Source organism: Coregonus lavaretus (assembly GCF_964263955.1).
Source record: "Coregonus lavaretus genome assembly, chromosome: 36".
NCBI classification, from domain to species: Eukaryota; Metazoa; Chordata; class Actinopteri; order Salmoniformes; family Salmonidae; genus Coregonus; species Coregonus lavaretus.
Window position 1 is genome coordinate 9,724,413 of NC_140023.1, and position 15,024 is coordinate 9,739,436.

Sequence of the window (15,024 nt, forward strand, 5' to 3'; positions counted from 1 at the left end):
ATAAACCCCGGCTATTTCTACAATGTATCTTCTTAAAATGCGATTTTGAACCTAAGCCTAACCTCATGCCTAACCCTAACCTTAAATTAAAACCAAAAACCAAATGTTTGTTTTCATGAATTTTTACATATAACTTTCTGGCTGTGTTAACTAGGGGAAACCTTTGTGCCTGTTGTTCACACGCGTATCTGCCCTCTCATTGGCTAGAATGGTCCCACCTGATTTTGCCTTCTCCGGACTGCCTTCCGTTTTTGAAGACATTTATTTTCATTGTTAGAGCGGCCGCTAGAGTATCTGGTCAATATAATGGATAATCTGTGGCTTTACGCAAACGTGTGTTCTGTCAACAGCAACAAACAGCAGAACGCAGCAAGTGGTGTTGATACAGTCTGGAAGACTGCAGAACGGTGATATTGTTGGCTATCTTGCTAATTTTGTTCATATCGTTTGGCTCAGATGAACAAATATGTCGCGTGTGTAAAGCTATAACGCTAGGTAGCTAGCTAGGGAGCTAATCAGCAGGTGGTGGATTAGCTACAGTGGCTAGCTAGCTAACACTTGCAATTAGCTTAGTTTATCACTGTGTATTTGTTGTTGACGTTTTCAGGAAGCTAGCTAGTTAGCTAAGGACGGCTACCCCTTGGGCAGCATTCGTTTTTGTAGCAAGTAGCTAGCTTGTAGACAGAAAATGAGTTCAGCACCAGGGAACCGAGAGGACGGCGTCCTTCCAGACCGTGGAAGTGAAGAAGTGGATGACAGTGGGGGTGATAGTGCCAGTGGCAGACAGGTAAGCTGTACAGTAGCTAGCAAGCTTTGAACTGCAGTTATGTGTCTATGCATGTTATAGCTAGCTAGCTGTACATACATGTGATATTTAAATGTATTAAATTAGTTGTAGCTAACTTCACAATAATCTAGCTGTCTAACGCTACTTTTTAAGTTGTCTGAGTTTACCATCAATGCTACCATTGTTTACGTGTATCAAAGGAGTTGGAGATGTGCCTTGGCAACAACGAAATAAAGAGCCGTGCAGTGGTGAAGTACTCTGCTGCCCCTCCACCCACCACCTATGCACTACTGCAGGAGAAGACAGACCTGAAGCTGCCTCCTGCCAACTGGCTCCGGGAGAGCCCCCAACTTGGGCCTGCAGGATCCACTGTACTAGGGTCCAGCAGCAAGAGCAAACCTTTCTCCAGGTGAAGTGCTGGTTATTCAGCCCTCAAAACGAGATGTGATATCTGGTGGTATGCATCATCACTGAATTGTTGCAAGGTGCTCATGTACATGTATTTTCTTCTATCTACAGTTTTGGGATGGCCTATGACTTCATTGATTCTATTGGGGATGATGTTGATGTGGTGTCAGACTCTGAGGTAGGTCTATCCGCTCAACAGCTAAGAATTTGTTTTGCTACTATATTATGTGTTTGACATGTTTGGTAATCAAAACTGTTTGTTGAACCTAACGGTTTCATTCTCTTTTCTACTCAGAACATCAAGAAGCTGTTGAAGATCCCCTACAGTAAGTCCCATGTCAGTATGGCTGTCCACCGCGTGGGAAGGACTCTCCTCCTTGATGAACTGGACATTCAGGAGCTCTTCATGAGGTCCTCTCAGGTACAATTAGACAGCCAGCGGAGAAGAAAGCCTGAAAATGTCTGAACAATTGACAATGGTTGTAGAAATACATTTGATTGTGTTTTTCTTTGATTGTAGCCAGTATAGTAGTATGATCTATATGTATATTATGTCAGACAGGAGATTGGACATGGCTGAAGGAGTTTTACCAGAGACTAATAGATCAAAAGTGGCAGAGAAAAAAGAAGAGCAAGGAACACTGGTACCAAAAAGCAATCCTGTCCAAGTTCCTCTACTACAGGTGAGTTATTTGAGGTTGGACATAGGGCTGTCGCCTCAGTGACCACATTACCACCACACCGGCAGTCACCAGTCATGACCGCAGTCAAATTCCCTGTGACCGTTGGTCACGGTAATCCCATCCAAAACTGTGCAAATTACTGGGGCTGATGGGTAGCCTACCCAACTTGCTAACGGCCTTTGATTGAATTTGAATGATCTAAGTGATGAGGACAAATGGTGATGGGAGTTAGAGCTCCTGTTCCGAAATGGACACCAGAAAGCCCTGAACCCAATATGCATAAATACATTTTTAAAACCCATTCCGAACGGACATAAGGACAACCAGACCCAGCCCTGTATGGACCCGATCGGGTCCACACCCGGTCCAATCCGAGTGAGGGAAGCAGCAAAAAAGCCAATTGTTTTGCTACTTTATTAACCGGCGCAATTAACAAAAGGGAGAGAGAGAGGCACAGAGCGAGCAGCTGTAGCTACTGTGGAGGGGCCATGCGGTGTGTGTAAGTAAGGCTTGGAGCAGACGGAGGGAGAGGGACAGCAACCACTGTTAACTCGCGCTAGTAGACTGCTAGTTATTTATCATCCCATCCGATTACATAGTATCTGTCTTGACTGCATCAAACCGAGAGAAACTAGTTAACTAGGCTAATTGAGGCTAGCCATAACGCTACTGTGCTTCTCACCGTCCTACAGTTAGCCTACAAATAACAAATAGCCTACAAATAACAATAGCAGCTTGCCTGTTGGCTTTTGGTCATTGTAGCCTTTCCTTCTGATTTTGTCATTTTAATTCCATTGACTAGATATCTCCTAACCTGCTTGCCACCCAAATCATAAATATAGTCGTATCATGCAGCCAAATGTTTCGATTTCTAAGACATTCTGAGGTTTGTAGGCCTATCACAACTAAAGTGACCAATTAACTCTAAATTAAGTGTAGCCTATTGGACCTGTTTCAAATTATCACTTTTATGCTCAACACAATAGCCGCTCCATTCAACTTTTTAAAATGTAGGCCTATGTTTTCCAAAGGAGCGCATCAGCAGCTTGTATGTGTGGAAGTCCGGAGTTGCTAATCGTGTTTGTTAATTAACAGTCAATTACCGTGAGACCAGCAGTCATTTGCATGAGTTACCGGCTGACAGAATTTCATGACCGCCACAGCCCTAGTTGGACTACTAGCCTACTTGTTAATGTGACAGACTTGCAATAGAAACAATAACCTTATTTTAGCAAGAGTAAATCCTAAAGGTTGACTCCTCCATGTATTCTCTAGTATTAATGGTGATGGAGCCGCAGAGCCTGTCCCTGACTCAGACAACCCTGATGAGGGGTGTGGGGCGGAGGAGTTTGGTCCCTCCTGGCCAGCTACCTTCACCAGCAACCCTTCAGACACAGAGGAGTCCACAGCCCACAAAGAGGTAGGTCACCCTTTATGGAAATGGGTAGCAATGTGCAGTACCTTAAGTCTGTGTTGTGCTCTTGTTGAGTTTCAGTTTCTTCCTTGGTGACTGTATGTCCATTCCTTACAGGAAGGGGTTCCCATGGACAGCAAGTATGCATTGGGACAAGTGGCTTCCAAAGAGCAGAACCTTACCACACTGTTCAACGAGGGGGAGAACAGTCAGGTAGGGTCATCAACAGGATGATTAAAGATGTGCATTTTCTGTCTTTTGTTTAGTTGGCATTTGTTTCTTTGATTGTAGATTCGTTTCATCTATTCAATTCAAGTATCCATTCAACTTTTCCCTCAACTTTTTTTTTACAGGGTTTGAGGAATGACTTTGTGAGGAACATCTTGTGGACGTTTGAGGACATCCACATGCTGGTGGGGTCCAACATGCCTATCTTTGGAGGAGGACGCTACCCAGCTGTCAGCCTGCGGCTCAGGTCAGAATCACGTAAAGTGGGGAACAATGGCCCCAGAAGCATCATTCATGGCAGTCAATATAAAAATGTTCAATTGGTTTACTACTGTTCCACAGCAATGTTCCCCTGCAAAATACCTAGAAGGTTCTTTCTTTTTTAGGGATAACAACAAGCCAATCAACATTCTCACAGGTATTGATTACTGGCTGGACAATCTGATGTGCAATGTTCCAGAGCTCGTCATGTGCTTTCATGTAAATGGTATCGTCCAGGTAAATAAGCCCTGTCTTTAATGCCCAAACTTGTCATTTTTAACCCTATATACATATTCACAATTGAACACTGGGGCGGCAGGTAGCCTAGCTGTTAAGAGTGTTGAGCCAGTAACCGAAAGGTCGCTGGTTCGAATCCGCGAGCCGACTAAGTGAAAAATCTGTCTGTGCCATTGAGCAAGGAACTTAACCCTTATTGCTCCTGTAAGTCACTCAGGCTAAGAGTCTGCTAAATGACTAAAATGTAAACACTGTTCTAAAGTTAGTGCTGATTTGTTCTTTGGTCAGAAATATGAGATGATCAAAACGGAAGACATCCCTGATCTGGAGAACTCCACCTTCTCAACCAGGGTTGTGAAAGACATCGCTCAGAACATTCTGTCCTTCCTCAAGTCTAACTGCACCAAAGAGGGCCATACCTACTGGCTCTTCAAAGGTGGGAGATAACACAACACACTCACTGTAACTCCTGTAGGACTTACAAAATAAACCTAGTAAATAAACAGTACTATGTGGTAGTAGCCCTACTTAATCTTACTGTCCCGTTTCTGTGCTTCATCAGCTAGTGGAAGTGACATCGTAAAGCTGTATGACCTCACCACTCTCTGTGAGGAAGCAGCAGAGGAGAAATGCCAGAACCCATTCACTCTGCCTGTGGCGGTGCTCCTTTACAAGTAGGTACCTGCAACCTGACACAGTATTAACACATGTCCCTGAAACCAGTACACAACACATACAGTTTTCAGTCAGTACAGTAATGACAAATACAGTAAGTCCAACAGGTGGCACCAGACTATACATTCTGTTTTGTAGAATGTGCGTTGTTGTTCTTGCAGAGTGGCTAGCAACATGATGCTGAAGAAGAGCCAGAACAGGAAGCACTATGGAACAATCAGAACGTTGCTCCTCAACTGTGTTAAGCTCCTGGACCAGGAGAGGCACCCACAGGTAATGGACTGGACTCGCACTCATACTCCACATGACCAAAGGCCTTTGTTTCAAACATGTTTGTGCAAACCTCTCATTGATATCCAAAGACGAGAAATTTGCACGAAAAATAAATTACACATTTGTTGAACAACCCGGCTAGCCTGTTCCTTCTCTGTTGTTGGCCCGTTCCCTCTCTCTAACCGTGCTCTCCCCTTTCTGATTGGCTCAGATCATAGCATCGGCCCACTACATGCTGGCAGAGCTGTTCCAGTTGGACGAGCCTCCAGAGGATGGAGCAGGGGGGGAGTCGCTGCGGGCCGGGGGCTCAGAGGACAGCTACAGTGACGAGGAGGAAGAGGAGGATCATGAAGATCTACCAGAGGACAGTGATGAGAACGCCTCCTTTAGTACCGCGTTGGACTCACAGGATGATAGCAAAGCTGTAGCTATTATCAAATCAGTGGGGGAGCTGTCTGTTCCAGAGAAGTACAAGTCCACTCACCAGATCAGGGTGAGTGTCACACGTTTGTCGCTAGCTACTCTGTTTGGGTGACATTGTGGATATGTTTACATATCTTGACCTAACTAGAAACTAGCCGCTACACGGAGTGAGTAGAGTTGTCTTAGAGGTGTTTTTAGATGTTCTATCTAGACAATGAAGTAATCCTGTTACCCCCCACTGCAGCCAATCTACGCATTTCCCGTCTCTCAAGACAAGGAGGAAAGATGTCGGCACGTCCTCAGCTACGTCTTAAAGGTGGGCCTCTACTGTAGTATGGTGATAGTTATGGGATTGTAAATGTACTTTAAATCGTCTACAGTGGGGGGAAAAAAGTATTTAGTCAGCCACCAATTGTGCAAGTTCTCCCACTTAAAAAGATGAGAGGCCTGTAATTTTCATCATAGGTACACGTCAACTATGACAGACAAAATGAGAAAAAAAAATCCAGAAAATCACATTGTAGGATTTTTAATGAATTTATTTGCAAATCATGGTGGAAAATAAGCATTTGGTCAATAACAAAAGTTTCTCAATACTTTGTTATATACCCTTTGTTGGCAATGACACAGGTCAAACGTTTTCTGTAAGTCTTCACAAGGTTTTCACACACTGTTGCTGGTATTTTGGCCCATTCCTCCATGCAGATCTCCTCTAGAGCAGTGATGTTTTGGGGCTGTCGCTGGGCAACACAGACTTTCAATTCCCTCCAAAGATTTTCTATGGGGTTGAGATCTGGAGACTGGCTAGGCCACTCCAGGACCTTGAAATGCTTCTTACGAAGCCACTCCTTCGTTGCCAGGGCGGTGTGTTTGGGATCATTGTCATGCTGAAAGACCCAGCCACGTTTCATCTTCAATGCCCTTGCTGATGGAAGGAGGTTTTCACTCAAAATCTCACGATACATGGCCCCATTAATTCTTTCCTTTACACGGATCAGTCGTCCTGGTCCCTTTGCAGAAAAACAGCCCCAAAGCATGATGTTTCCACCCCCATGCTTCACAGTAGGTATGGTGTTCTTTGGATGCAACTCAGCATTCTTTGTCCTCCAAACACGACGAGTTGAGTTTTTACCAAAAAGTTCTATTTTGGTTTCATCTGACCATATGACATTCTCCCAATCCTCTTCTGGATCATCCAAATGCACTCTAGCAAACTTCATGTACTGGCTTAAGCAGGGGGACACGTCTGGCACTGCAGGATTTGAGTCCCTGGCGGTGTAGTGTGTTACTGATGGTAGGCTTTTGTTACTTTGGTCCCAGCTCTCTGCAGGTCATTCACTAGGTCCCCCCGTGTGGTTCTGGGATTTTTGCTCACCGTTCTTGTGATCATTTTGACCCCTCGGGGTGAGATCTTGCGTGGAGCCCCAGATCGAGGGAGATTATCAGTGGTCTTGTATGTCTTCCATTTCCTAATAATTGCTCCCACAGTTGATTTCTTCAAACCAAGCTGCTTACCTATTGCAGATTCAGTCTTCCCAGCCTGGTGCAGGTCTACAATTTTGTTTCTGGTGTCCTTTGACAGCTCTTTGGTCTTGGCCATAGTGGAGTTTGGAGTGTGACTGTTTGAGGTTGTGGACAGGTGTCTTTTATACTGATAACAAGTTCAAACAGGTGCCATTAATACAGGGAACGAGTGGAGGACAGAGGAGCCTCTTAAAGAAGAAGTTACAGGTCTGTGAGAGCCAGAAATCTTGCTTGTTTGTAGGTGACCAAATACTTATTTCCCACCATAATTTGCAAATAAATTCATAAAAAATCCTACAATGTGATTTTCTGAAAATTACAGGCCTCTCTCATCTTTTTAAGTGGGAGAACTTGCACAATTGGTGGCTGACTAAATACTTTTTTCCCCCACTGTATCTGCTTAGTTCAAGACATGGCATATGAGGGTGCGGTGAGATAGCCAATTGGTTTGAACCATACTTTTCTCGTCAATCATAAAAAATAAAAATTAGAAATTGAATGATCCTCCATTGTTAAGACAGTGGAATAATCAAATGCATTATTATTATTTAGATATTGAAAAGGTATGGGCTACAGAGAAACACAGAATAGTGCAATTTGAGGCCAAATGGCATTAAGTCTTACAAGCACTGGCGATAGATGCGGTGGGAACATGTGGGTCTGGGCAGGTGTGATGACGTGGATGTTTGTGTGCGTCTGTCTGTTGTCTTTTGTCTGTATATGTTTATATATTGTTTGAAAAATAAAATTGTACAAAAAAGGGATTGGTTATCACTAAAATAAATGCTGTGTATGTGAGCGCTAAAGGTTGGATGTGATTGGCAGGGACTAAAAGCAGTGGACGGCAGCATTAAGAAGGAGAGTGACCTCCCAGCTGCTGACCCCAACACCCCCATTCCCCTGAAGTACGAGGATGGGAGTAAGGCCGTGGAGAAAGGGATCGCACTCCTCCTGGACAGAGGTTGGCCATCACTGACCCCATCAAGAAGCATAGATATACTACATTATTGATAATGAATGATGATGTACCATAATGAGCAGGTTCCTCGTTATATGTGAAGATGCTCCGGGAAGAGCCCCTAATAAATACCTCAATTTCTTTGCCTCTTTATGTCTCTTTCCCTATCTATCTCTCTTATCCCCTCTCTCTCTCCCCTCCATCTATTTCCCTCCCTTCCCCTCCGTCTCTCTCCCTTCCCCTCCGTCTCTCTCCCTTCCCCTCCGTCTCTCTCCCTTCCCCTCCGTCTCTCTCCCTTCCCCTCCGTCTCTCTCCCTTCCCCTCCGTCTCTCTCCCTTCCCCACCGTCTCTCTCCCTTCCCCTCCGTCTCTCTCCCTTCCCCTCCGTCTCTCTCCCTTCCCCTCCGTCTCTCTCCCTTCCCCTCCGTCTCTCTCTCCATTTCTCTTGGGTACAGCTGGTCCCTTCCAGGAGGACCGGAAGCATCCGACCAGGTCAGGGATGATCCCAGGGTCCTGGCAGCACCGTATGAAGCTGCAGCTCTTCTTCAAGGCGTCCAAGGCCTACTACGTACTGTCAGACGCTGCCACTAACCTGCTCAAGTATGGTCGGGCCCTGCGCTACATCAAACTGGCCCTGCAGTGCCACGGTCAGTGTCTCCTCTCCGGTTCAGCTAGGCATTCTGGGAAATGTAGTTTTGATCAGATTGGCTGCCTGAGATTGGACTGATGGATAATGTAGGCGACCTGTTGAAATAGTGTTGAACCTTCCTTGCTACCTCCATTCCTTCATCCTTCTCTTTATCTCTCTCCCTCCCTCTGCAGATGCCTACTGTTCAGTGAGCAGTACCCTGCACTCGCGGGTGCTGCTGTTCCACAGCCAGTGTCTGTCTCTGTGTGGGGACATCCAGCTGATGCTTGCCCAGAACGCCAGTAACCGTGCTGCCTACCTCGAGGAGTACAGCTACCAGACCAAGGAGGACCAGGAAGTGCTGCACAGCCTGCACAGAGAGAGCAGCTGCCAGGGTGAAGAGACACTCACACTTTTCAACAATAAACACATAACACATCCCTCCTAATGTCTTCACAATTGACCCAAAAGGTTTCAGTATTCAGTAGATTTAAAGGTCTTGCCATTTAATGTAGTGAAGGGTTTTATTTTTCATTGTTGGACATAAAAGACCAAGTGATTTTTATTTAAGAAATCTGTTCCCAAGTATTCCCACGCAAAATAGAGAGAGACGTGATCGTATACAAATGTAAGCAAGATTAGAAATTATGTTTTAGTCAAACATTTATATCTGTTTGGGTTTCTTGCGGTCAATTTGCAGTCTATAAATTATGTGTAATTATGTTCCGGCCCCCCGACCATCCGCTCAAGAAAAAATCGGCCCACGGCTGAATCTAGTTGAGGATCCCTGCTGTGGTGCTTTTCAGAAGCAAGAACCTGTAATAACAAACGCTAACATTACAATACTTAAAAGCTTGAACAATCCTATATATAAATGCAGTGCATCATTGTTGTTACAAATTAGATCAGTCTGGCCTGTGTGACTGTCCCCCAGCCTTTAACATGGCCAGTGACCTGGCCACGGACCCAGAGTACCAGCTGTTTGTGAGCAGTAAGTGTTACGAGGCGGCCTACGAGCTGCTGACCTCCGGGGTGGTGAAGGAGCATGGCCCTGAACAGCTAGCCCAGGTACTGAAGAGACTGGGCAACATTCGCAACGAGATAGGAGTCTTCTACATGAACCAGGCAGCTGCAATGCAGACCGAGAAGGAAGGTAAGGAGTCTGGCCAATCAGTTATGGAGGATACTTTTGTGTAAATGGTTGATTTATTGATTACATTCATGAATGTTGTAAGCAATATAAGCAATATTTCTGAAACATATCTTTCTTCAGGAAACAGACCTAAAATACAAAATATTAACCTCTTCCTCACTCTAACCCCCCCACCCCCTTCCTTTTCAGTGAATAAGTCTGTATCTATAGCTGAACAGGAGATATGGAAGAAGAGTTTCTCGTGCTTTGAGAAGGGCATGAAGGACTTTGAGGCCATCGAGGACAGCACCAACACCTCCCTGCTGCTGTGCAACATAGGCAGACTGATGAGGATCTGTGCCCAGGCCCACTGTGCTACATCTGCAGACCTGAGCAGAGGAGAGTTCTCCCCAGAGGAGGCTCTTTATTACAATAAGGTACCACTACCACACTAATAGAAATATCATTATATAATAGACATATAATAATTTCAATTTCTATACCAACCCCAAGTTGTTTTCCACAATAAATAGAAAGGCATGAAGGCTAAACGATCTGCTTATCTTTGTGCCAGTCACTTTCCTGTCATTTTGTCAACTGCTGCATAAGCTCTCTATAAGGTTTCTTATTTTTTGGCATGTCTTTAAGTAGGGTAATTCAACTTAAAATCACTATGCTTTGTAAGAGTTGGTGCTAATGAAAATGGAGCAGGGACCTTTCCGCTCACTCTCTCCCCCTCTTCAGGCTATAGACTACTACCTGAGGGCTATGCGGTCCCTGGCCACCAGAGGGAACCACCCTGCAGTGTGGGACTCAGTCAACTGGGAGCTGTCCACTACCTACTTCACCCTGGCCACTCTGCTGCAGGACTATGCCCCTCTGTCCAGGAAGGCCCAGGAACAGGTAACACTTGGATAGATTCATAGTAGGTGAATGAACAGAATGGAAAATATCTAGCAAGTTAACTAACCATACAAACTCTACTTGCTGCCCTAGGTGAAATGGTTAGCGCCGGTATGAAAATTGTAGGAGCACAGTAATCCATAACTACATTTTCATTGCTGTGGGTTGCCAGATTGAGCGGGAGGTGACAGAGGCCATGCTGAAGTCTCTGAAGTACTGTGACCTGCAGACAGAGTCGGCCCGCCAGCCCCTCTACCAGTACAGAGCTGCCACAATCCACCACCGCTTGGCCTCCATGTACCACAGCTGCTTCCGCAACCAGGTAAGGACCTGACCTAGGACGTATACTTTAACTAGAGAAAGATATCTACCAGTAGTCCTGTTTTTAAACCATTTAAATGTTGTGTTGCATCTGAAGAAGAGCATTAAGGTGTTCAGTCTGTGTAGTACATTCCTGATGTTTCTTCCTCTGTGCCAGGTGGGGGATGAGCACCTGAGGAAGCAACACAGGAGCCTGGCAGAGCTGCACTACAGCAAGGCTGTCCGCCTGTTCCTCAGCCTGAAGGACGCGCCCTGCGAGCTGCTCCGCACCCTGCTGGAGAGGGTGGCCTTCGCCGAGTTCACCATGGCAGGTCAGTCAGGCTCACTCCCCCAGGCCAGGGTCAGGCTCACTCCCAGCCAGGTCAGAACTGTCATAGTCTCCTAAAAGGTGGTGTTATTGAGTAACCGTGTGTTTACAGGTCAGAACAGCAGTGGGGCCAAGCTGAAGACCCTGACAGGAGCCCTGGATATCATGACGGACACTCGCCATGCCTTCCTGCTTATCCACAAAGAGCTGCTAGAGGACCGCACAGAGGTACAAACACAAATAGAACTTACTGCTGTGGCAGAGGCACTCGGATAGCAGCAATCCCCTTGTACGTTCTGTTTGAGAATCATTGGTTACATCTAACCACCAACTACTCCCACACCACCTCCCGCTTGTTGAAGTTGCGTTTCCTGGTTGCTAAAACTAATAGTTTGCCTAATTTCAGTTTATGTGAGTAAATAAGCAAGTATAGTGTAGATAATCATTGTACCATCTAAACCGCTGTGAAATATATTTTCCATAACCAAAAATATTGTATTTTCAGCTGTTTGAAGCTGGTGTACAAAACCGAAAGTAAAAGATGCAAAAAAAAACTTAAGAACGGGAAGCATAGAAATAGCGCACAAATAAAAGATCTAGCGCTTCTTAGACTTGCTTTCAATGAGAATGACAGATCTATAACTCACATTTCTATGTGAATTTGGTCAGGTCACCTAAAAAGTTACTTTAAATTTCCACATCGTTCTTTTTTTCTTCTGTAGACAGACGGCCCAGAGTTGACAGGACCCCTTGACAGTGGTGCAGATGGCCACACCTCATCAGGGCTGAACACAACAGAAGTGATGAAGTTGATTGGCGTCTTTGAGCCCAGTTTCTCCTTCCTGCTGCTGCAGCTGGTCAAGCTGATGACCGCCATGAAGCGCAAACCAAGGTGAGGAAAGGACTGGTTGTACCCAGCCTGATTAACCTTGTCCGGCAGGGGACTAAACCAGGACTAAACATGAGATCCAGTAGAAGCATAATACTGAAACTTCCGTAATGTTTTCATCTTAAGACTGGTCAGTCAGTCAGTTAGTAGTAGCTTGGTCTTTGTAGGACAGCTCAGAGCATCTTCTCTTTTCTATCAATTTCTTCTTGGATGGATTGGTCACCGTTTTGGAGGAGGAGTGAAGTGGGCAGGGCAGGTAAAGTCAGTGGGAAGATAACATATAATAATAAAATATGCATAAAAGGTCATTGTGTAAGACCTGGTCGTCAGGTAGGCTTTCTAATAACACTACTGGTTCACTGATTGCCCTCAATACCTTGAGTTACACTCAATACACTGTACTTCGGCCAGCAGATAACTTGAGTATCTAAAGAACTCTAAGCATTTGAATCCCTGTGTGTTAGTCCTGCCCTGCCACAGATGTCCCTCCACACAGAGCTGTGCCTATAGCCTTCTCTTGAACAAGTGTCAATCTCTGTAAGACAGTACACAGTGGCGATAGGGGTTAGGGTGTCATAATCTCAGCATCCCTACACTATTATTGAGGAAATAAGAAATGTTAATACACGTAAGCATAGCTTTGATTAAAAACAGTCATGTGAAAAAGTAAGTACATCCCCTGGAAAGTTGTCTTTTTTTTTTAATACATATTTGGACAGATGGATATGTAATCTTCACTTCAACACTATTGACAGATAAAGGTAACCTAATTTAACAAATGACACAAAGATTATACTTTGCAATCATTTATTCATCAAAAATCAACAAATGCAATTCCATAGTGTGGAAAAACACCCTTTGGCTGAAATAACTTAATGTAGATGTTTCTTGTAACTGTCTATCAGCCTCTTACGTCGACTGGGAGGCATTTTTGCCCACTCTTCTTTACAGTACTGCTTCAACTGTGTTTTGTTCGAGGGCTTTCTTGCATGCACGGCCCGCTTCAAGTCCCCCCACAGCATTTCGATAGGATTGAGATCTGGGCTTTGACTCAGCCATTCCATTCTGTTGTAGCTTTGCTTTTGTGTTTTGGATCATTGTCCTGTTGCAAGATCCATGTTCGGTTCAGCTTCAGCTTTTTGACAGATGGCCTCACGTTCTCCTCAAGAATTCTATGCTACAACATAGAATTCATGGTTGACTCAATGATGGCAAGTTGGACCTGAGGCAGCAAATCAGCCCCAAACCATAATGCCACCGCCTCCATGCTTTACAGTTGGTATGAGGTTCTTCTGTTCAAAGGCAGTGTTTCGTTTTCGCCAAACATGGCGTCTGGCATTGCGGCCGAACAACTCCACCTTTGACTCATCTGTCCAGAGCACATTGTTCCAGTAGTTTTGGTCTTTACCCAGGTGTTGTCTGGCAAACGTCAGTCGTGTCTTGATATTCTTTTTTGAGAGCAGAGGCTTCTTCCTTCCTGACCTGCCATGTAGGCCAAGTTTGTGCAGTCTCTTTCTGACAGTTGACTCATGCACTTCAACATTGATTTACATTTACATTTGAGTCATTTAGCAGACGCTCTTATCCAGAGCGACTTACAGGAGCAATTAGGGTTAAGTGCCTTGCTCAAGGGCACATCGGCAGATTGTTCACCTAGTCGGCTCAGGGATTAGAACCAGCGACCTTTCGGTTACTGCCACAACGTTCTTAACCACTAAGCTACCTGCCGCCCATGTTACCCTGGGGTTCTTCTATGAGCATCTTTCGGTCAGCTCTTGGTCTGAATTTGGTGGGACGACCAGATTGCCATCTGGAATGTTCTCCATTTGTTGATGATCTGTCGGACAGTGAAATGATGTACTTCGAATTGCTTGGAAATGGATTTGTAACCCCTCACAGATTCATGTGCATCAATTCGCTTTCTTCTGAGGGCCTCTGGTAGGTCTTTTGATCTTGGCATGATGTGTTACCACACTCATATGGTGGCCAAACCAGACCAAGTTTCTAATCTATATGGAAGGCTGGACCCTGCTAAGTTTCTCTCTAATGATTTTCTAATCATTTGCACCTGTTTTGGTGCACCTGATTTTAAGTTTAGCCATTTTATGTGACGGTAGGGGTGTACTAACTTTTTCCACATAAGGAAAATGCATGTTTATTTTAATTGCATAACACTTTCGTTTTTTTTGTGCTTTGTTAAATTGAGTTACCTTTATCAATGAATGTGGTGGGAATTTAGCTCAAATATCCATGTTTCCAGGGGGTGTACTTACTTTTTCACATGACTGTGTACATATATTTTTTACAATAGCAATAAGGACGAGGAGCTCCTGAAGACCTATAAGAATGTTTACTCCAAGATACTGCGTGCTGAAAAGACTGCTCCACTCCTCAACCGCGTTGAGCTCTTCCTCGACCTCCTGCAACAGCTGACCCCAAAGACAGGAAGCGTTGACCTCGGGGCATCGTTATGACGACAACCAAAATAACAAGGTGTTCACTGCTCTACACCCTCTACACCTGCAAGGTGAAAGCATCACCAGCTGTGCCTTACTTCCAGACTGCAAAATCCACAGTTTAGTCTTTGGTCTCACCTTTTCAATTGGCTTAGTTTTGTAAAGAAGATTGGAAAATTACCTTTAAAATATATTTTCTTTGTTATCTCTAAATGAGAGATACATGCGCATGACTCAAACTTTGGAGTACCGGTATCTCAACGGGATTTGGTCTTATAAACCTGGATAAAATGTAACAGCACATAAGGTAAGAACATTTCTAACTGATAATGTGCAATAGCCTGCAGGCAATGTTAACTGCGAACTATCCATTCAAAGGATGCTTTGTACTGGTTGCTGAGTGTTTGAACGTGTGTGCCTGCATGATTGCCCTGACTTGAAATAAAGGTTTGAATTATATTTCTAATCACCTTGTCTTGATTCATGTTGGTAATGACAATGTATGAACACTACTACAC

The 15,024-nt window shown here is 44.7% G+C and overlaps 1 protein-coding gene across 2 annotated transcripts; it reads left to right on the forward strand.

The window, feature by feature from the left end:
- The first annotated feature begins 287 nt into the window (after positions 1-287).
- LOC311110565 (erythroid differentiation-related factor 1-like) lies at positions 288-14,975 on the forward strand. 2 transcript variants are annotated; one of them, XM_084153070.1, is made up of 25 exons: positions 288-787; positions 988-1,196; positions 1,307-1,373; positions 1,491-1,616; positions 1,754-1,878; positions 3,154-3,298; positions 3,410-3,505; positions 3,646-3,767; positions 3,907-4,018; positions 4,307-4,454; positions 4,581-4,692; positions 4,855-4,966; positions 5,178-5,459; positions 5,634-5,705; positions 7,739-7,874; positions 8,326-8,517; positions 8,693-8,893; positions 9,403-9,651; positions 9,841-10,067; positions 10,375-10,533; positions 10,706-10,855; positions 11,012-11,165; positions 11,274-11,389; positions 11,884-12,053; positions 14,362-14,975. In XM_084153070.1, the coding sequence occupies exons 1-25, from the start codon at positions 689-691 to the stop codon at positions 14,522-14,524; spliced, it is 3,744 nt and encodes a 1,247-aa protein (XP_084009196.1). In that variant the 5' UTR covers positions 288-688; the 3' UTR covers positions 14,525-14,975. The 2 variants fall into 2 exon arrangements, with proteins under 2 accessions (XP_084009196.1, XP_084009197.1); XM_084153071.1 differs by having other exon boundaries at positions 326-787; positions 9,433-9,651.
- Positions 14,976-15,024: the final 49 nt, after the last annotated feature.

Excerpts from the sequence above, each read along its gene's own strand:
- LOC311110565 (XM_084153070.1), top strand. The coding sequence starts at position 689 with ATGAGTTCAGCACCAGGGAACCGAGAGGACGGCGTCCTTCCAGACCGT. Across the intron at positions 5,706-7,738 it reads TCCTCAGCTACGTCTTAAAG|GGACTAAAAGCAGTGGACGG; the intron begins GTGGGCCTCTAC and ends TGTGATTGGCAG. Across the intron at positions 11,390-11,883 it reads TGCTAGAGGACCGCACAGAG|ACAGACGGCCCAGAGTTGAC; the intron begins GTACAAACACAA and ends TTTCTTCTGTAG.